At 41.9% G+C, this 23,393-nt stretch overlaps 1 protein-coding gene and 1 long non-coding RNA gene across 3 annotated transcripts in view; one reads left to right on the top strand and one right to left on the bottom strand.

Annotated features, from left to right (window-relative positions):
* The window catches only part of SMYD1 (SET and MYND domain containing 1), a 41,678-nt gene extending 25,220 nt beyond the window's left edge, over positions 1 to 16,458 (bottom strand). For both annotated transcript variants that reach the window (XM_036873923.1, XM_036873922.1), the window contains exons 1-2: positions 16,257 to 16,458; positions 1,280 to 1,456 (exon numbers count right to left, since the gene is read on the bottom strand). In XM_036873923.1, the coding sequence (XP_036729818.1) occupies positions 1,280 to 1,456; positions 16,257 to 16,393 (314 nt within the window). In that variant the 5' untranslated portion in view covers positions 16,394 to 16,458. The remainder of the gene's footprint in view (positions 1 to 1,279; positions 1,457 to 16,256) is intronic.
* A 564-nt stretch (positions 16,459 to 17,022) lies between these two features.
* On the top strand, positions 17,023 to 20,376 carry LOC118906437. The gene is made up of 3 exons (XR_005022489.1): positions 17,023 to 17,134; positions 17,237 to 17,369; positions 20,103 to 20,376. It is a non-coding gene; the product is annotated as an uncharacterized LOC118906437 (long non-coding RNA).
* Positions 20,377 to 23,393: the final 3,017 nt, after the last annotated feature.

The raw sequence follows: 23,393 nt of genomic DNA on the forward strand, positions 1-23,393 counted from the left end.
CAAACCCGTGTCCCCTGCATTGGCAGGCGGATTCTTAACCACTGCACCACCAGGGAAGCCCCTATTCACATTCTTAATGATTAGATAGAGAGAAGGCAGAGAAGACAATCTAGGAGGGGAAACAGTATAAGCAAAGGCCCTGAGGCAGCCCCGAACGTGCATATGCAGGGAGCAGGGGCAAGGAAGGCCTGGTCTGGAAGGAGCAGAGGGCTCTGGAGGAGAAGGGGGGCTTAACGTGGGACAAGAGGAGGGCCCTAGAAAGCACAGAAATTTGTTTTTTGTTTTTTTGGGGGGGGGTTATTGTTTTTTTTACATCTTTGTTAGATTATAATTGCTTTACAATGTTGTGTTAGTTTCTGTTGTACAACAAAGTGAATCAGCTATATGTATACCTATATCCCCTCCCTCTTGGGCTGCCCTCCCACCCTCCCCATTCCACCCCTCTAGGTCGTCACAAAGCTGATCTCCCTGTGCTATACAGCATAGAAAGTACAGAACTTTGAGTATGAGACAGAGGGCCTTACTTCACTCTGAGGGCAGAGAAGGCCCACTTGTTAACTGCTAGGCAGCCCATGCCCACAAGGTAAAGCCTGTGACCAAGGGACACTTTGGCGACTCTCTGCCACTCATTAATTTTTTGACACAGGCAGATCAGTTTTTAAAAATTAAACATTGGGGAGCTTCCCTGGTGGCGCAGTGGTTAAGAATCCGCCTGCCAATGCAGGGGACACGGGTTCGAGCCCTGGTACAGGAAGATCCCACATGCTGAGGAGCAACTAAGCCCGTGTGCCACAAGTACTGAGCCTGCGCTCTAGAGCCCACGAGCCACAACTACTGAGCCTGCGCGCCACAGCTACTGAAGCCCACACGCCTAGAGCCTGCTCTCCGCAATAAGAGAAGCCGCCGCGATGAGAAGCCCGCGCGCCACAGCCAAGAGTAGCCCCCGCTCGCCGCAACTAGAGAAAGCCCGCACATAGCAATGAAGACCCAACACGGCCAAAAATAAATAAATAAAATAAATAAAATTTTTAAAAAAATTAAACACTGGGGAGCCACACGGAACAAGTCTGCAACCAGCTCCACCAGTGGAGATCCCCTCATAGATGGGCTTCCCAGACCAAGGGAGAGCATGGAAGAAGTGACCATATCCTGTCTCTTTGGGACTCTTTCCTGATTTGCACTCATCCCAGCTTGCTTGGACCTGGGCATGCTGTCCCTGCCGCCATCCCCCGCCTGACATTTGGGAATCCCAGTCCCCACCCCGGGGCCCAGCTCTGACCTGATGTTCTCATTGGGCACCTTCCCGTATCTCTTGATGGCCGAACACTCGTTCTTGTGGTTCAGCCAAGCATCCTTCTGGCAGGTGCGGTCACAGTAATGGGCAAACTTGCACTGCCCGCAGCGATGGAGCTTCTCCTGCCTCTTGAAGCAGGTGTGGCACACAACATTCACAAGGCTGGAAATGGAGGGAGAAAACCTGTGATTGGGGGACACCACACTGGCTTTTGGGAGACTGGGGTTCGGGTACTGGCTGTCCTTGTCTTTCTAAGCTTCAGATTCTCACTTTTCAAAATGAGGAGCTTGGATTTCCAAAGATCCCCTCTAGCTGTAACTATGCTTTTGGCAGATATTTTTCAGTGGAACCAATGTAGGGAATTTTATTGCGCTCTTCATATAAGCCCTTCAATTTAACTCAGCAAGAGGTCGTAGATTTACAACCTTTATGTGTTAGGCAACCGGAATACCACAAGTTGCTGGATGAACACTTGAACTTGGGATCTCCATGAAGCATGAGCACCACTACAATGGGGGGGGGGGCACAGGGTATTCCTGGATCACAACGGAGGAGATCCTGGAGGAACCAAGGAAGTCTTCTAAGCCAAGGCAGTGGGTGGAAATTCCTCACAGTCATCTTGCCAAAAGTCACACGTCATTGGCACCGTGGCCCAGGAGAGGGCATACTGTGTGACATATTCTTCTCATTGTTGAAATGAAATGTCCCTTTCCCCAAAGAATAAAAATATCGTAACTACTTACAATATGATGGGACATGAAACATGACCTGTTTTACACAAAATGAAGTCTACACGTTATGATGTATGTCATAGCTCTGCGTGTTTTGCAGGAGTAAGATTAACAAGGTTACTGATGTCACAGATGTTATCTGATGTATTCTCCTGGCTCAGAGAGAGAGTGGAAGTGATGGGTGGCCAACTCCACAAACTTCTGTGTCCTCATCTGCTGTGAGGTGTGATGCTAGTAATTTGTTACTAGTCATAAAGTACTCAAGGGCATGAAAGGTCAGTGCTTATTTATAAGTTAGGGTAGATTCAAGGTTATTCCCATAATAATGTCTTCCTCACTCCCTTGCATTCCCTTAAGTTTTCCCAACGAGAGAGGAAGAGAATTACGCTGGCATACTTACAGTTGCACAGAATCTGCAGCGCATCATAACTATGCCACTACTGCTACTTTGACCAGGAGAAGGCTGGGGACAGAGCCCCAAGATGCTACAATATAGATTTCACCCCAGTCTGGGTGATGGAGAGACCTTTACAATCATGCATATAATCCCTTACCAGGCCTTGACTCAATGCAACTATCAGTTCAGTAATATCTCACCTTCATATTGTCTCATTGAGAGTCTTTACAATCACTTTGCTATAATAAACGTTTAATTACCTTTCATGAAAAGAAAACGTGATCAATCTGAAATGATTTTTCTCCTAGTGAACACATAGTGGGTTCCAAATGTTAACAACCAAATTATTTTCTACAGGCTCACACACCTGTTTAAATCTCATTCCACAATTTTTCTAGGACTTAGAGTCAATTTTTAGAAGCTGGTGAAATCCAGGAAGTATTGTGAGCTATCTCCTAATTTAGATCTCCTTGAGATGAGGCTGACCTTTCTCTCCATCACCCCACCTGCCATTAAGGCTTAGCCACGAGGCTGGAACTAGGAAGAAGGAAGAGGGTGGGTCTGATGCAGAGAAGGGCTCCTCAAATTTTAGTGCATGTGCACATCATCAGAGATCATGTGGTTCTAATTCAGCAGGTCTGGGGTGGGGCCTGAGATTCTGCATTTCTAACAAGCTCCCAGGTGATACTGATGTTGCAACTTTAAGTAGCACGAATGTAGATAGGAGAGAAAACCTAAATTCTACCCTTTCTTGGGGGGCGGGAGGGGAGCGGTATGTATGGAAGTGTCAGGTAGGCTGGAAGGGGAAGTTTAAAAAAAAAAAAGCTTGTTTTTCTGGTCTCCACCTCTTTTTGTTGGTGGTGGGATGGGTATTACAGAAAGTCAGACCTGGAGTAGGTCAGAGTTGAGTTCATCACCTGATTCCAGTATCTACTGACTGTGTGACCTCAGGCAAGTACCCTAACCTTTCTGAGTCTTCATTTCCTTATGTGAAAATGAGAATAGCAACACTTAGATCTTGATACTTTTTAAAAAATATTTTTTAAAATTATTTATTTATTTTTGGCTGCGTTGGGTCTTCATTGCTGCACCCGGGCTTTCTCTCGTTGCGGCGAGCGGGGGCTACTCTTTGTTGCAGTGTGTGGGCTTCTCACTGCGGTGGCTTCTCTTGTTGCAGAGCACGGGCTCTAAGCACGTGGGCTTCAGTAGTTGTGGCTCGCGGGCTCAGTAGTTGTGGCTCACGGGCTTAGTTGCTCTGCCGCATGTGGGATCTTCCCGGACCAGGGATCGAACCCGCGTCCCCTGCACTAGCCAGAGGACTCTTAACCACTACACCACCAGGGAAGTCCCACTATTACTTTTTAATGAAACGTACTCGGTATCTTAAAAAACTCAAGCAAGAAGAAAAAATTACAAAGAAGTTCCAAAATTCTCCCACTCTCAGAGTGATTTGAGGATTAAATCAAACAACGTGTAAAGTAGCAGCTAAGAGCCTGGCACAGAACAAGTCCTCAGTAGCTGTCAGAGGTTGGGCCAGGTGATCTCTGAGCACCTCCTCTCCCCCAGCACCCACTAATTCCCAGGCAGCCGCCAAAGAAGAGGACCTCCCAACTGGAAGAGAACCTATAGATAGGGGGCCAAGGGTACTTCTGTGATAGAAATACCACCCCTTCCTTACTTCCCCGCCATGAGAGCATCTAAAAGACGCGATGCCTTAGAGGGCAAGTGATAAGTGAAATAAGACAGAGAAAGACAAATACTATATGATATCACTTATGTGTGGAATCTAAAAAAACACAACCAACTCGTGAATATAATAAAAAGGAAGCAGATTCACAGATATAGAGGACAAACTAGTGGTTGCCAATGTGGAGAGGGAAGGGGGCAGGGGCAATATAAGGGTGGGGGAGTAAGAGATACAAATTATTAGGTATAAAATAAGCTACAAGGATATATTGTACAACCCAGGGAATAGAGCCAATATTTTATCATAACTAAAAATGGAGTATAAACTTAAAAAATTGTGACTCATTATATTGTACACCTGTAACTTATATAATATCATACATCAACTATACCTCAATTAAATAAAGTTCTAAGACCACTTTTTAATTTATTTATTTTATTGAAGTATAGTTGATTTACAACGTTTCACGTATACAGCAAAGTGATTCAGTTATACATACATATATATAATATATATTCTTCTTCAGATTCCTTACCATTATAGGTTATTACAAGATATTGAATGTAGTTCCCTGTGCTATATAGTAGGTCCTTGTTGTTCATCTGTTTTATATATAGTAGTGTGTGTCTGTTAATCCTAAATTCCCAATTTATCCCTCCCTCACTTAAAACCACTTTTTAGATTACAGGAGAAAGAGTGCTTCTTCCAGCCAGCTTAGCTGGTGATCTTCACCAAGCCTCATTTCTCCTACTTAGTCTCATTTTTCCAGTCCCCGTAAGAGTCTCATTCACACAATGCTTTGCAACTGAAAGAGATGTTTTTTGTAGCAGTTCTCTTGTGTTAAACCTTCACAGCAACCCTTTAGAGTACAGGTCGTCACTATCCTCACAGGGATATTATTCTCATAGGGGTCCCTGACGGCTGACACTGCTCCCAGCACAGAAGGCAAAGGAAGCCACCAAGCCTACCTGCTTTGCCTGCAGCCCTGAGTGTGCCCTGCCCCAGCCAGCGGGTCCCCGCTCACTTTTTGCTCTGCAGCCCTGGGCTATGTCATCTGTCAGAGTCAAGTGGGATGGAAAGGCAGCTGCTGCTCAGCTCCTTGTATGGAAATAACCAGTTACTGGACAGATAAATGCAAATAGAAGGTGCCTGCAAGGTGGATGAGTCCTCCAAGAACACAACCAGAGAGAACTGGACCAGCAGTGCTGGCTTCCTGGGCTGCTTAAAAACTCTCATCCTGCAAGGTGGTCTCCCCTCAAAAATCGAGGTGGAGGGCACATGTCTTAAAGAACATCACATCCCTCAAGTACCCAGAGAACTTTACAATATTTAAAATTCCGTGTTTCTTCCTTGTTCCTTCCCCTCTTTCTTCTTTCACAAGTATTTATTGGGCATCATTTGCGACAATGTGGATGGACCTAGAGGGTATTATGCTTAGTGAAGTAAGTCAGAGAGAGAAAGACAAATACTGTTTGTTATCACTTATATGTGGAATCTAAAAAATAAAATAGATGGGGGCTTCCCTGGTGGTGCAGTGGTTGAGAGTCCGCCTGCCAATGCGGGGGACACGGGTTCGAGCCCTGGTCTGGGAGGATCCCACATGCCGCGGAGCAACTGGATCCGTGGGCCACAGTTGCTGAGCCTGCGCGTCTGGAGCCTGTGCTCCGCAACAAGAGAGGCCGCGATAGTGAGAGGCCCGCGCACCGCAATGAAGAGTGACCCCCGCTTGCCACAACTAGAGAAAGCCCTCGCACAGAAACGAAGACCCAACACAGCCAAAAATAAATAAATAAATAAATAAATAAATAAATTTATTAAAAAAAATAAATAAAAAATAAAATAAAATAAAATAAAATAAAATAGATGGATGAGTATAACAATACAGAAACAGATTCACAGATATAGAGAACAAGCTAGTGGTTACCAGTGGGGAGAGGGAAAGTAGGAGGGGCAGGATAGGGGTATGGGATTAAGAGGTACAAACTACTATGCATAAAATAAATAAGCTATAAAGAAATAAGCCATAAGGGTACAATACAGGGAAATATAAATTATTTTGTAATAACTTTAAATGGAGTATAATCTATAAAAATATTGAATCAATATGTTGTACACCTGAAACTAATATAGTAAATCAACTATACTTCAATTTTTTTAATTTTTGTTTTTATTTATATTCTTTTTTAACTATACTTCAATTTTAAAAAGTAAATTAAAAAACTTTAAGTTTATTAAAAAATATTTATTGAGCTTCTATTATGTACTGTGCATTGAGCTAGGTGACAGAGGGCCTTAAAGATAAAGAAGATACAAACTTTGCCTTCAAGCAGTCCCAAGGCTGGGCTGGGGCATAAACACATATAAGCAAGGTGAGGCATGCCATCCAGGAGTGCTGGGAACCTGCTGCAGGGTTCAAGGTGAGGGAGGCAGGAATCTGGGAAGGTGATCACCGAGAAGGGGGGGAGGCACTGTTCTGACCCTCTAAAGATGAGTTGAGTTGTACTCAGAAGGTCAAGTTCTTCCACCATGGAGAGGCGCTGGCACGAATCAAAGGCTTCCATGGTGGGAGGAGTCGGGGCAGACACATATAGGAGAGAGGAAGAGCTGTTTGACCAGATCATAGGATGCACCGTATGGGGAAAAGATGTTGGAAAAATGACCGGACTGTGAGGGACCTGGAATGCAACTCTCAGTAGCAAGTCCTTATTCTGCAGCAGAGGGGAGCCACTGGAGGCTTCTGCAGAGAGGAGAAACACGGCCAGAGTTGGTACACTCACTTGCTTTTCCCTATGGCATCTACCTAATGTCCTTTTTAAATGGCCCACGTCAACACTTAAGGGGCATCACTGGATTCACATTTGCATGATTATTTACCTTAGCAGAAGAAGTTAGGTGGTACTGCATCCTTAGGTCAGACCTAGGGATTACCTATTTATTTTCAACATCTCTTTCATTAAAATAGCAATTCTCAAGGTTTTCTCTGCCCCGACTCCCAGGACGGGGCTCACACGCCCCACTCAGACCCGGATGCACCTCCCACACTCTACCTGAGACCAAACCCCTCTTCCCAGGCTCAGAACACATCTTTAGAGACAAATGAGTGAAGGTGACATTGTTACGGGGACAACATGGCATTTGACCTAATCTATGCTTAAAAGGCTATTATCCCCAAACTTCTGCATTTAAGGATTAGTTAACAAAATTTAGCAACACGGCTCACAACGGGTCATATGACATTTCAACACGTCTGACCTGCACAGCTAAATTAAAGCACCAAATTAAAAGCACATTTCTAAATCTACTGTGGTTATCCTTAAAATCAAGTGCCAATGTTTAAGGCTGTAACCTGAATACTTTCACAGTTACTCATTTTCTGAACTATCTGTTCAGGAATTTCTCTAATCCCTTTATTAAATTATTTCCATTTATAGCATCATTTATCCCTCACCACCTACCCACCAGCTGTTACCAGATTAAAGGCTACACTTCTGTTTGTGCATATGCCATGGTTAATTCTGGTGTTCCCATGGGCCCACATAGAATTACATGGGCTGAAAGCCCAACTCTCTCCACGGGACCCGAAGAAGCTCATAGTTGGTTTGATTTTCAAAAAAGCCCAGCTGACAGTAATTTTTTAAAAAATACCTTTCTTTTTCTCATGTTCTCATCTTTATTTTTCCCTACTCGGATGGATAGATAGATAGACAGATATTCGCATATTCTCTTGGGCACTTTCAACTCTTTAAACAGAATCATTTAGGAGCTGGTCAAGAACTTAAAAAAAAAAATCCACTATCCTTGCCACTTCTTAACATCTTTTGTGATAAATTGGATTAATAGGAAATTCATATTATTGGTTGTGGTAGGCTGAAAAGTAGCCCCCCAAAAATGTCAATGTCCTAATCCTGGAAACTGCGAATAACCTTACATGGCAAAAGGGACTTTGCAGATATAATTAAGACTAAGGAACTTGAGATGGGGAGATAATCCTGAATCATCTGGGTGGTCTAACGTAATCACAAGGGTCCTAATAAGAAGGAGGCAGGAGGTCAGAGGAGGAGAAGATGCTACGTAGCTGCTTTGAAGATAAAACCCAGGGGTGCAGGCATTCTGTAGAAGCTAGAAAAGTCTAGGAAACGTAGTCCTGTGGACCCATTTCAGATCTCTGACCTCCAGAATTGTACAATAATAAGTTTGTGTTGTTTAAGCCACTAAATTTGTAGTAATTTTTACACCAACAGTAGGAAACTAATACATTGGTTTGTTATTATAAGCACTTTTTTCCCTGTATAATCACATGTATATTTCTATTTCTTACCTATGAGTTTTTGGATCTAACCATTCTCAAGCCCCAGAACCAGATGTTTATTCTTCTGAAATTGATGGGTGTGTATTCTTTCTTTTATTAAGGCTAAATAGTATTAATTGGACTGACAAGAACAAAAGAAAATTAACTAGGCAGTGCTGGGCCCAGTTGTGTGTCAGGGGATGGGGGGCAGTGAGAAATGATGATGGACAAGATCCTGGGAGATTCATACCTGCCCTATGACTCACTCCTGTGACCTGGGGAAAGACTCACTAAGCCTCAGTTTCCTCATCTGTAAGAGAGGATTGTATGAATTCAATGGGTCTCGACCTTCTTCTGGGTTGAGGATCATTTTGAAAGAGATAACTTTCTCCCCAGAAATAAAAAGCACGCATGCACATCCACATAAACTTTGATCCTCCAATTATAGGTGTTTCCTTAGCTAAGGATTCATGGACTCAGGTTAGGAACCAGTAGGCTAGATATACTCTAAATTCAAGACATCTGGGACTGTTAGAATAATCAAATAGTATTTTTGGCTTCTAGAGTTGCTCACAAGCACATTTCCTATGCCATATCTTGTATTTGATGCTAAAATAAAATAATAATCAGAACAAGCTTTATTCCTATATTAGCTTAGCACCCTTCTCTTCCTGCACTGGAGTCCTTTGCATGTACTGAAGAAATGGTGCAACCCAGAAATCTCAGGCTGGAAGAGATCCTCAGGGTCATATGACTCAATTCCCCTCTATGGCCCGACTCTTCGTGTACATCATCTCTGCCAGGTTGTCACCAGGAAATATACAACCTTGGAAATAGCCCTTCCCATCTCCAGAGTGTGCCAACAGCCCTGTTCTACCTATCAGGCAATAGAAGCTCAGTGTCAAAGGCCTAAAAGCTTGCAGGTGCCCCAGGAAAAGGATTGGGACTGATAACACCTTTTAATAGTTCCAAATTTTTTTTAAAACAAAAACAAAAATGCAAACTGGAATTTAATAACAATTTCAAAAGCAGCGTTATGAAAGTCCATTCAGAAGTGGTAAGCAAAACTACACTTTGACATGTTGTGAGTTGGTGTCTCTAAAGGTAAGGATATCTAAGACCTTCTTAAATGGCTTGAGCTCTGGCTAGGACTTTTTATCTCTCCCATTTTGACCTGAAACATGACTCTGTATCTTCTGTTCAAGGTGCCCATTTCTTACTCTTCTGTCAATTAAAAAAGAAAAAGTTCAGAACCCTCTTTCTTGCAAATGACAGTTTGTTATTGGTAGATGGCTATTAGGAGAAGTTTTTCAATGTTACTGTAAAACATGCTTCAAATTCATGCCCCTGGTGAATTCTTTGGAATCTATTCCAGGTTGACCATGTATCTTTTGGTTGTGGGTATTGTTTGAAGGTGATGGTGATGATGTGATTTTATTCATATTGTAATAAATAGTGCCCCATGGACCTTAGTCTGTGGGTCAGCTGGGTTAACCAACTGATTGATTTTACAGTTTGGAAAAGATGGACGTTGTACTTCAGAGGACTGGAAGGGTCCTTCCAAGACCAAGCAGAGAAAAGATAAGGATCCAATCTCCTTGCTGAGGCCTGAGTCACACTTAAGACTAAAACCATTTATCTTCTCATTCCATTTGATGTGAAATGAACTAAATAAGCTAAAAAAGGAAAATGAATGATGCAATGACAATAAGCAACTGGAATAAAAGTAAACTAAAAGAAAAAAAAGAAACTTAAAGCTTAGACATCATTTTAAAAGATACATGTAAACTGAGAAAAATGGATAGTTTTAAATATAAAAGACATGAAAAATTAAAGAAAGTCAAAACTAATTGAGAGCTATAAAAGAATTGAAATCCAATGAGCTGGGGACTTCCCTGGTGGTGTAGTGGCTAAGATTGCACACTCTCAATGCAGGGAGCCTGGGTTCAATCCCTGGTCAGGGAGCTAGATCCCACATGACACAACTAAGAGTTTGAATGTCGCAACTAAAGACACTGCCTGCCGCTACTAAGACCCAGTGCTGCCAAACAAATAAATAAATATTTTTTTAAAAAAATCCAATGAGCTAAGAAACCAAAATGATGCAAAAGAATTCAGAAAATTTAGAAGTCTTGAACATTAAGAAGTAATAAACAAATGAGCTACACATAATTTTAAAATGAGGGCATCAATATAAAATAGACAAATCACAAAAGAAGAAATGTAACGACCAATAATTTTTTTTTTTTTTTTTTTTTGCCACACTGTGCAGCTTACAGGATCTTAGTTCCCCAACCAGGGATTGAACCTGGGCCCCCAGGAGTGGAAACTCGGAGTCCTAACCACTGGGCCTCCAGGGAATTCCCCAATAAACATATTTTAAGGACCTTTCATCTCCCTAATAATAATAAAAAATTTCAAAACAAAATAATGCTAAAATAAGTTTTAAAGGTTAAGTTGGAAAATACAAAAGTAAAAGATAGCTTTCTGTGTTGGCCAGGGTTGGGAAGGGGAGGCAAATGCTCTACTGCTCTTGGAGAAAACTGGTTTGATCCCCTTTGGTGGGGTGATTTGGAGATCTATATTAAGAGCCTTAAAAATGTCTTCTGAATCCAAAATATATATTTCTAGTTCATCTTTAATAAATAATCAGAGACATAAGGAAAGATCTACTAGGAAAAGTAGGAAACAACCTTGATATCCAAAATATAACACTTGTCAAATTGATGGACAACAGTCAACAAAAGGAATATTATACAGTCACTAAAAATGCTTTGGAAGGATAATCAAGGTTTGGAAAGTTGCTCACAATATATCGTGAAGTAAAGAAGACAAGTTGCACAATACTTCCACTTTCGTGTAAAGAAAAACTGTATATGTTAATTACATCGAATCTTAGATATCGTCAATTATTAAATGCGCTACTTTTTTTTACCATTAAGAAACAACAGCATCAAAATGTTCCCAATTAAATCATAATGAGCCATAGATTGTAGGATACATCATGATTTCAGAGATGTTAAAATGAAACATGTATTCTAGAATTGATAAAATACTATATTGTGTCACATTCCTTTCATTGTAAAATAACCTCCCCCAAACATTTTAATATCTTGAATTTAGGGAAGCATTTTATGATCAAGGTATACATTTAATACAGTGTTTCTCCCACCACCACGATCCACCTACAAATCGCTGGGATCGAGAAAATATTTTATATGTATCATATTTGCATAAAAGAATTGTAAGAAGCCAATTATACCTCAGTTTTTAAAGAAAAAAAAAGTTGTAATGATATATACCAGAAGGTTAACAGTACTTTTCTGTAAATGCTAAGGTTGCAGAGAATTTTTATTTTCTTACTTTGGTTTTCCTATATTTTCTAAAATAAATTTTTAAAAAATCTATACAAGAGAGCATAATGAATTTCCAGATTAGCCCCGCCTCATGCAGAAATAAGCAGGATCACTCAGGCTAAGGAATCATGGAGCTCCTATTCTCTGTCCTCCCTAGAACTGGGAACCCTCAAAGTACAGAGCTAGAAGGGCAGAGAGAAACCTTGAACAGCTCCTTCACCACCCCCGGGGTCTCATCCATTTTGAAAGACCAAATCCATGAAAAACAACTCCTTGGTAAATTGACCTTACCCACCTACTTCGCCTTCATCCCTTTCCAGCACCCAACCCAAAATACCTAAAAGGGATGGCAAATAGGCTTTCTTTTAAACACCAGTTTTGGTTGATTAGCAGTGGCTCCCTGGAGTACCCTGCTAGGAAGAACTCTGAGGCCAAGTTGGAGTTCAGGGGAAAGGAGTTGCCTGATTGATTAGCCATGTCTGCCAGGGATCATGGTAGCCCAAGTGCTACACATTTGCCAGGTCTGAAAGGATTATCTCTGTTTTATTCTTGCTCCTTTATGTTTAAGCAGATCAGCTGTTTTTCCAACAAGCAAAATTAAAGAGATCCTAACCAGACTAAGAACTATATTATAAAGGCCTGGATTGTGCTCTTAATGCTAAGTCCAGTCTATTCGAGCAAAGACGCAATTCAACTTGCAAGTCAGCATGACACAGTGCAGCATTATATTTTAAAGCTGAATATCGCATATATTATGAACCAGTAATTCCACTCCTAGGATACTCACTTCATGTATCTGTTCACCAAGAGATACAAACAAAAATGTCCATAGCGACCACTTGCAGGAGAATGGAAACATAAATTGTGGTACCTACACACACAGAGCTTATTCATTTTATTAGTAACACAAAACCATATGGATGAATAATAGAACTACATTTGAGTGAAAGAAGCAAGAGGCATAAAACCACATATAACATTATACCATGTTTTAAAAGATGATAAATAGGGACTTCCCTGGTGGCACAGTGGATAGGAATCCGCCTGCCAATGCAGGGGACACGGGTTCAGTCCCTGGTCAGGGAAGATCCCACATGCCGCGGAGCAACTAAACCCGTGTGCCATGACTACTGAGCCTGTGCTCTAGAGCCTGCAAGCCACAACTACTGAGCCCGCATGCAAACTACTGAAGCCTGCGTGCCTAGATCCCGTGCTCCGCAACAAGAGAAGCCACTCCAAGGAGAAGCCCGCGCACCGCAACGAAGAGTAGCCCCCGCTCGCCACAACTAGAGACAGGCTGCACGCAGCAACGAAGACCCAACGCAGCCAAAAATCAATAAAATTAAATCTTAAAAAAAAAAAAAGCTATATAGAAAAGATGAAAAATAAATTATAAAAACTAAAGTATATATTGTTTAGGACTATGTACATATGTGATAAAACTGTCATTCAAAAGGCAGGGGAATAAATAACACAAAATTCAGGATACTGCTGTAGTTACCTTTGCAACAAGTATGAGACAGGATAGGGAAAGATAGGAAAGATGCATGTATTAGAATGTTCTAGTTAAGTAGGATGGTGGTTTCACAGGGGTTCATTTGTTGTAATGCTTCATAACATACATATATACATACATGTACATGTCATGTATCGTTTGCAAGAAGAGATTTTCATTTAATGCAGTACTCAACTAAAGATAAAATCTTTCTTCATGTTTGTGTTTGGAGGGTAAGGCAGAAAGCCTGGCTTGCAATAACATGGATTAGAAGGTGCCTCTTTTATAGAGCGACTTTTGTGGGTCACCTGGTCCTACCTCTCCAGTCAGGTTTCTCCTCTACAGTGGCTGAGGCTCAACAGGAGCCCAAAATTGGAGTGAAGACAGGATGAGCAAAGCTTTCCTCTGATGCTCCTCTGGGCTGTCTCAGGTGCACCCAAGCAGTTCCCTCATCTGTGCAGTGATGAGTTTGAGTATATCCCTTCTTTTAAAATTGTGAAACAGTAATTTGAATTTCTATATTTCTTTCTTCTTTATTGAAATATAGTTGATTAACAATGTTGTGTTAATTTCAGGTGTGCTGGGTAAATCACTTTTTAAAATAGTCTTTTAAATTGTTTTTAATCATTTTAAAGATTGCTTACTCCAATCATCCTAATTTTTATTACTGTTGTAACAATAATATAAGATTTTATTAGCATTTTATCCACAACATACACTAAAGTTTTTTATAGTTATTACTTCAAATGAATGATGAATTCATTATAGTAAGAAAAACAGGTAAACAACCTAAATGTCCAGTTATAAAGGAGTGGTCAAAAAGCATGCAGCCGTTAAATACTATGTTTATGAAGAGAGTATAGTAACACAGAAGGTACTTAAATCATTAAACGAAAAGCCATGGTAGTTTATAAGATCCCAGCTAATAGTACAAATGAAACCTATGTTTTAAAATAAGCTGGAAGGAAATAGACAACAATGTTAATGTTAGCTTCATGTGAAGATACATTTTTTTTCTTCCTAAGTTTTACTCTTGTAATGGAAGGAAAACCTGCTCAATTCCAAACGCTCTTGAAAACGAAACGTGATTGGCTATATTGGCTTTTAGGGAATTGGAGACACCCACAGAGGTGTTCCATAAAAGGCAAGGTGGCAACTCAGCAATAGTAACAAGATCATTGTTCAGAGTTCCCGTGTTTCTAGCTTTTTATGTCTTAATTCTGAATCCAACTGACTCCTCAACTGCCCCCAACACACACACACAAGTAAATAAAGACACACACCCCTTGAAGAGGTATTACTGTCATCTCAGCCCCCCTAAATTCTTCAGCTGTAGCTAGCCGTATACTCTGTTCACTGCCTTTTCCCTGAAGGTCTTGGTAAGCTGGAAGAAATGAGAATTTGAATGCTACTCAAATTATCTCTGAAAAGTCGTGCCTATTCTCAGGATGGTCATACAGTGAGCCAACCACAAAGCCTAGATTATCAGAGGCCGTCTTAATTCAGACCACTTCAACGTCAGGCAGGTCACCCAAGTTCTGGGGCTCAGAGAATACTGTCATAATTTTATCACAGTGCAGGGTTTTGTTTTGTTTTGTTAATAAAGAAAGATTTAGTACTACTTTAAAAGTTTGGTGGTCAAGTATGGACAGGATTGTGGGGAAATGGGGATGTAATTTAATAGAGCCACTTTGGAGATCCTATTAAAATGGAAAACAGCACACCCTATGGCACAGTGATTCCTCTTCTAGCCATTTATCCTAGAGAATAATCACACATGTATACAAGTGGACATGGTCAAGGATTTTGATCACAGAAATGTTTGTTTTTATGAAAAACTGGAAACCACCAAATGTCTCTCAATAGGGGAATAGATTTTCAAAAGTTCATATATTCACAGGGTAGAAAATCCACAGCAGTTAAAATCCACAGCAGTCCGTATAGCATATGTGTCAACATGGATAGATCCACATGTGGGCAGGAAAGACACAGATCTTTGAGGATTTAAAAGAAGTGGCTATAGACTTATAATTCCCATAAGGATATATATCAAAACATGTTGTTGAGTGAAAAGAGAAAGTTCCAGAATGACATCTAAAGTATGATACCATTGGGAGTTCTCTGATGGCCTAGTGGGTAACATTCCAGGCTTTCACTGCCATGGCCCGGGTTCAGTCCCAGGTCGGGGACATGAGGTCCCCCAAGCTACATGGCGCAGCCAGGAAAAAAAAAAAGAAGTATGACACCATTTCTGTTAAAAAGAAAAAACAGACAAACTACAGCTATACTTCTTGATAAGTACAGATATACATAGGCAGGCAGGTACATAGATAGATAGATAGATAGATAGATAGATAGATAGATAGATAGATAGATAGATAGATATAGAGAGATATATGTAATAGTACAAGAACATTCTAGAAGGAAACACATTAAAATCATAACAAGGGTTACCTCTGAGGAAAGACAGAGGGGCATGGGACATGGGGTGGGAAAGGTGAAAGGGGATTCCAGTTCACTGGAGATATTCTAATTTTTAAAGGTAAGTGGATTCCGGAGTTACTTGTGTCTCTACAATTACTTTTTTTAAAGTCTCAGCAATTACTTAATCCTCTAATATATTTATTACACCTCAGAAGCTAAAAACATGGAGCCTTCCATACGAGAACATTTCCTAGGGCAACACACCCACCTCTCCACTCCCTGTCCCTCCACCCTCTCCACACACAGCACTCCCACTCAGCCAAGTTCACTGGTGTTCTGAGAGCGTGCCCCAAAGCCTTTGCTCACCTTTGCAACCCTCCTGGGCACCAGAGCAAATCCCATTGGCCATGACTCTTTGCAGAAACAGTCATGCCAGCAAACACTTAGCTGCCCGAGTGCCCTGCGTTATCAATGGTCACGTGGATTGTATCCCTTTCCCTGCTGATTTTGAGAGCAAAGTATTCGAGAATGTGGCACCGGCCAAACCAATGGGAGAAAAGAAGGCAACAACCCACATTCCGTACCTGTCAAAGACCACTGCGGAATAAGCCCGCTCAGCAAAGATGACGTCAGCAGCCCAGAACTCCTTAGTGGCCTTCAGACCCCTGCCTTTGCCCTCAGAAGTGAAGACCTCCACGTTCTCCATTCCCCCTATTGTCATCTCAGAACCTTCGGGCAGCTCAGCAGATATTTAACACTGAGCCAAGTCCCTTGTCCTCGCTGCTATTTCAGCACCTTCAGCATCCCAACAGCAAGACTATAAATGGACAGGTACCTCCCCTTCCCTACCCCCTCTCAGCCACTGGGCCCTCACTCCCCCTCTGCCTCTTTTCCTGGAGACGGGGATGGGCCAGGCCAGAGGACGGTGACCTGGGAAGGGTCCCATTCACCGCCCAGCAAAGCTGACAAAGTAGAAAATGACCATGGGCTGGTGTGCTTCTCAAATTGGGCCTGAAAACTTTTGAAAAGTTCCTTTGCAAGGAGTAGTTAAGTCCTGGATTGCAGTCATGCTCAGCTGTATTTGGAATAGGCAGCACTTGGTCAGTAGGGTATTTTTAGCAGCCAGATGCCTCTGTCAATCCAAAGCAGACAGCTGAAATTGTCCAAGAGAAGAGGTGAGGTGATGTTTGCTGTTCTGGGACCCTTCAGCTGTCAGGCTTGGACTTTCTCAAGTGAGATGGGCGCCTTGTTTCCCTACTCCCTCCCCCACAGGTAGATTGTTGGCAGAAAGCAGCAGATGCTAAATTGACCCCTTTGCCCTGTATATAACAGTACTATTTAGGCTCCAAGGGACATCCCTCTTCTCCAGCATTACCTGGGGCTCCCACAACATCCCCACCTGGGGCATGGAGGTCTGAGCGTTCCCTGATGATGTATTACTCAGGCTGTATTATGAGAGGAGGTAGGCCTTGAACATGAAAACCCTCGTGTCTATCATTCTATCAAATCTCCCTTAAATGGGTGTCTCCTGCCAGAAAAATACCAATACCTTCTTCTTTCCCAGGAATGAGGACATTGGAAGGATTATTCTAAAATCTCTATTGAACTAAATGCTACTCATCTTGATCTCCAGGCAGCTCTCACTGATGTTGAAAAGAAAGACATTTGCAGATCTGGAGCTATGGCTTATCTTCAAGGTAATATTTTTAGTTTCAGGGATGCATCTGTTTACAGATTTCTGTGCTCCGGGTTTCTGTGAGTGTAGTCATTTACAGGCACTGGCTTCTGAGTCAGATAGATCTGTGTTTGACTTTTGTGCCTACTAGGACAACTTTGAGATAGTACCTGTAAAACAAGAGTGATAATTTCTACCTCACTGGTAAACGAGATAATATATACAAAGGACATAGCACAGCACTTGGTACTTAGTACAGAACTTATTAAATGATAGCAAATTTATTTTATTTATTCTGTCACGTTATCTTCCCCAAACCATCAAGATATGCTAGAAGTTCTAATGTGTCTTTAACCAAATTGCATCTCCTGAAACTTCTTTGACTCTTGGAAGCAGGTGCAGAATCCTCTGTCAGACCATGTATCCCAATTTTTAGGTCATAACACATAGCCCCTGGAACCAGAGAATAACTCAGTGACTTCTGATGTATCCGAAAGAGCAAAACACGTTAAGACCTTTAAAACGGGGTGCCCCCAAAAGTAAACATCACATGCTCTCAGGGAAAAAAAATGATTAAAAAGGAGTTCTGGGCTTCCCTGGTGGCGCAGCAGTTAAGAACCCTCCTGCCAATGCAGGGGACACGGGTTCAAGCCCTGGTCCAGGAAGATCCCACATGCCATGGAGCAACTAAGCCCGTGGGCCACAACTACTGAGCCCGCGGGCCTAGAGCCCGTGCTCCACAACAAGAGAAGCCACAGCAATGAGAAGCCCGTGCACCCCAATGAAGAGTAGCCCCCACTCGCCGCAACTAGAGAAAGCCCGCGCACAGCAACGAAGACCCAATGCAGCCAAAAATAAATAAATAAATAAATTTATTTAAAAAAAAAAAAAAAAGGAGTTCTTCAGGTTAGTTTCAAATGAATGCCTGCATCCACATTGCCTGGCAACAGCCAGAGTCCACCCTTGGGAGCCGGCAGCTCAGCCTGGTAGGGATGGTGTTGTTCTTCTCTAGACACTTATACCCCTGGAACAGGTTCAGCCCAAGCCAAGGTCAAGGAAGAAATCTACCTGCCCCAAGCCAGAAAGAGAGAGGGAGCATCAAACCCAGTGCTTTAGCTTCAACTGAGTCTCAACCTTATCAGAACAACAAGAATTATATTATTAAAGGGTGGTAGACAGAATAATGGTTCCCCAAAGAGGTCCAGGTCCTACTCCCTAGACCTGTGAATATGTTACTTTACATAGCAAAAGGGACTTTGCAAATGTGATTAAACTAAGTATCTCGAGAGAGGGAGATTATCCCTAGATTGTCCAAGAGGACCCAGTGGAATCACAGGAATCCTTATAAGAGGAGGTTAGGGGGGGTCAGAGTCAGGTGGAGATGTAACAGTGGAAGCAAGAGGGTCAAAGTCAGAGAGACAGTTGAAGATGCTATACTCTTGGCTTTGAAATTGGAGGAAGGGGCTATGAGCAGAGAAATGCTGGCACCCTCTAGAAACTAGAAAAGGCAGGGGTACAGCTGCTCTCCCAAGAGCCCTCAAAGGAAGCATGGCCCTGACAACACCTTGATTTAAGCCCAGTGAATCCCATTTCTGGCTTCTGACCAGCAAACTTTAAGATAGTAAATTTGTTATTTTATGCCACTAAGTAATTTGTTACAGCAGCAATAGGAAACTAACACATAAAGTATTATACTTAGTTTCTCATTATAGTATTATATAAAATCCCTTTTGCTGATCTGAAATAAAATTCATACATAATTTATCAGTTCTTAAACTTAAAAAACATAAATTACTAACTCATATAGTCTGAACGTTTGTGTCCCCCACCAAATTCATATGTAGAAATCCTTACCCCCAAAGGTGATGGTATTAATAGCTGGAACATTTGGGGGTACTTAAATCATGAAGGTGGAACCCTCATGCATGAGGTTACATAGTGCCTTATAGAAGAGTCTCCAGAGAGATTCCCTAGGCCCTTCTCTTCTGCCATGTGAGGACACAAGGAGAATCCTGTGACCTGGAAGGGAACCTTCAGCCAAACATGCTGGCACCCTGATCTAAGACTTCAAGCTTCCAGGAACGTGAGAAATAAATTTCTGTTGTTTACAAACTACCCAATTTTTGCTATTTTGTTATTGCAGCTCAAATGGACTAAGACACTCGTCTAACCTAATAAGGGAGAAATAAAGATGAAAGTTAAATTATAATAAAACTATATATATTCATTGTAAATTAAATATGTCAATGTGCTCACAAGACACATGCTTGAGTACAACTACACTAGAAAACATGATAAGGTAGTCAGATGTTTGCACCTCTAAGTAGAATCACTATGATAGTGAGAGCTAAAGATGTAGATTGATTTGGGGAACACAAATACCACACAAGGCATTGTTGTCTGTGACATGATTTTCTGAAATGGTGAATGGCTCCTAGTCAAGTTCTGAATGAAAGAAAGTATAATCTTTCTTCAGTTAACAAGAAGTTGCATTCCTGGAAAATTTAGTGTAGAGTAAAACTTTACAAAAACTGCTCTAAGATTACATAAAACAGAGTTCTAGACTCAGGTAATTATAAACAAGATTTTGAAAGCAGCTCTTTTGCCCCTTTCCTGTTTGCCCATTTCTGTTCCCCTCTAACCTTGAAAGAACCTAATTATAGGAATGAGATCACTAGGCATTTAACCTAACTCCTGACTTATGTTCTCCTGAATGCACACCATGCTTTGTCTAATCTGTTGATTCTTTCCCTAGATAAAAAGATATAAAAATGAAGAATTAAACAGTTAACAAATGACTAGCTCTCTACCCTCAACAGCCCCCTTAAGCAATCCTGCAGGTAGATCACGCAGGCAAGATCACATCTGAAGAAAGTCAGCCAGTCTACCTAATGGAGGATGATGCAGAACCCAACCTCCTGCCTCGATGGTTCACTGAGATTCTTCCCCTTTTTCCCCTTTAAAAACTGTCACAGCTGAGCAGAATCTTTAAAGTTGGCCTCTGGACGTGAGTCCAACTTCTCCCCAGATTGCCGTCTTTTCTGATTAAAGTATCCTTCCTTTCTACTGACACTTGCCTCTCAAATTATTAGCTTTTACCAAACCTGAGTTTGGTAACAATTTTACATAAGTGAAATACACATCTGGATATTTGAAGTTGTATAGGATGGGCAGAGAAACTTTAACGTACAGGGCTGTCCCTTGCTTCCCAGGACATCCAGCACCTCTGGCCAGGACCAGTGAGACAGGGGATGTCGGCTCTAGTTATCAGGCTGGTGATAGGGAAGCGAGCACAGGGCCCTGCTATATTACGTATCAACACAAATCCTATGTAAACGTTTTTTACTCATCTGCCCCCCTCCAGTTCTTTTTTTTCCCCCACTGGGATCCAAACCTTTCTTGCTGGCCCTAGCCCTGCCCACAATACGTGAGTAGCACCCCTCAATCATCGTGACAACCAAAAGTTACCCCCACGTAGCCCCCTAACTAGCGGAACTGCCTCCGTAGAGAATTGCTGGTCTTCGTCATCAGGAAAAGCACATCTAGAGTTTTGAAAGGCTTTCTTATTGCTCTACTGGGGCTGTTCAGCCAGAGAAGAAAAGATTCAGGAAGGACATGAGACCTTTCTTCAACATCATTCATCACAGTATGCAGTAGATTCATTCTGCATTTCCTGAGAGAGCAAACTAGGAGGCCAGAGTGGACATAACCCTATGGCAATGTGGTTTAGCAGTTAAGATCGTAAACTTGAGCTTCACAGACCCTCACAATCATGTTTCTGTTGAGCCCTTTTCTGCTCCAAAGAGATGGAAGCTTTTTCCGTTGTTAATGATTTTAACAACCATCCAGTCTCTTTCTTTGGTGTATCTGGATAAAGAAGGGTGGTGAGAAAAGAAGAAAAATGAGACCGTTCAAGTCAAAGGACCCCTGGTCCAAGAGAGTGGTCTGAGCTGGGAGATTCCAGACAAGGGGTGACGAGAATGACCACTATGGTCCCATTTACCTCTATTTTAGCTGAATTTCCCTCCCCACTCAGGCCACACACACATGCCAAGGACATTACTATGGCTACTGAGTACTTCCATACCCTAAAGAAGGTGTGGGGCAACTGTTGGCAGCATGTGCTAAGCAAGGGTAATGCTGGATCCCCAGTCGTGCACCTTAAGGGTAGAAGGTTAGACTTCCCTGGCAGTCCAGTGGTTAAGAATCTGTGCTTCCACTGTAGGGGCACGGGTTCGATCCCTGGTCGGGGAACTAAGATCCCACATGCCGCGCTGTGCAGCCAAAAAAAAAAAAAAAGGGGAGAAAGAGGTGCTGTGAAGAGGCCAGGACTGGGGGCTGTTTTGGAGAGAGTTATTAGCGTAACATCACAAGACTAGACATGGGTTTCAAGTAGCCCTTACTATAAGCTCCACTGGTTAACTTTCATCTTGGGTAGACTCTGTTCCCAGATTTCACATTGCAGCCCTAAAATCTTTAACCATATTCTGTATTTGTATTATTGTCGTGGATCTTCAAGCAAATAATCTCAGAGGTCTTAAGAGAATGATTGTGCTCCCTTCAGTTGGATATGCTGCAGTTCAGGGAATATGTACAAATAAGTGTGAAGGTGGAGAAATGAAGCCTAGAGTAACCGTTTTGAATCATTGAGACAGTTTGTGTGCCTGTGTTAATACCACACTGGCTGATCTACCACAACCTGGAAAAACTCCAATCATCCCTTCTGTTGAAAGACTCACTGTCTGAGTCACACATCTGCAGGGACCACCATCTGGTGGCAAATCAAGGGAGCTGCAAGATTTTAAATCTTTTTCTAAGGCCTTTTTCAGTAAAAGAATAGCCCTTTATCATTGGATTCGACCTTCCTTCGTACCCAGAGCTAAGATTCATTTAGGCCAGGGGTCAACAAGTTTCCTTTGGGCCTGTGAAATAAGAACGGTTTGTACCTTCTTTAATGGTTGGGGGGGAAAAGTCAAAAGAATATTTTGTGACACATGAAAATTATATGAAGTTCAAATTTCAATGATGACAAATTAAATTGTATAAGAAAACAGCCATACTCACTTGTTTACATATTCTTATGGCTGCTTTCACACTACAACAGCAGAGTTGGATATTTGCAACAAAGACCATATGGCCCACAAAGTCAAAAATATCTACTGTCTGGCCTTTTACAGAAGATGTTTGCCAATCCTGCTTTAGACCAATAACAGCTAATGCCTAGCAGTGTTAAATAAGCCAGGGTTTGCTCACTGCTTTCAAGTGTATTCACTGGCTGATTTAGTCATTCATTGCATAATCACAGGATCAAAGAAGTTCTTGTGCACACCTAGCACTCACATTCCAGAATGACAGGAGCAGGTTCCCTCCTGAATAGTCCATTATATCCTGTGTAATTACATCACTGACAAAACTTTACACTCTCTCTGGTCCCTGTATTCTTACTCAAGCAGCACAGTTGCTTCCATCGTTCTTCCTTTGTCTCTTAGAAATCCTTAGCTGCTAATTGCTTTCCTCCCAAGAATTCCTAAATTCACTCATTCCACATGCATTTATCAGCACATGTACCAGGTACTATACTCAGTGCCTCGATACAAAGATGATTAAAATGTAGGCCCTATATCTAAGACATTGACCATTTAGAGAGGATTATGGAAAAGCATATAAAGATGGTGAGAGAGATGTAGGAGGGAAAGGGGAAAGGGTACTCAAGGCAGCCTGAGGAATCAGGGAAGGCTTCAGAGAAGTAGCAGACAGGGATAAGTGCGGAGGGGGAGAACCAGAACTGGAGGAGACCATTTCAAGCCCAAGGACACAGCAGCATGAGCAGAGATTTGCAGGTGAAGAAACAGCATGACATGGGCAGAAACTTACAATCGGCTAGGTATTCTGGGAGCTACAGAAGCACATGTATTATACTTCTTTATCATTCTGGCACCAGACTATCACCCTTTATGTCCCAGCTTTTCATATACATTTGAGAGATAGTCTAACAGCAAGAATTAATGTTTGAATGCTTGAAATTGTGCTTTATTTGCACTACCTC

Source organism: Balaenoptera musculus, chromosome 13 (assembly GCF_009873245.2).
Source record: "Balaenoptera musculus isolate JJ_BM4_2016_0621 chromosome 13, mBalMus1.pri.v3, whole genome shotgun sequence".
NCBI lineage: Eukaryota > Metazoa > Chordata > Mammalia > Artiodactyla > Balaenopteridae > Balaenoptera > Balaenoptera musculus.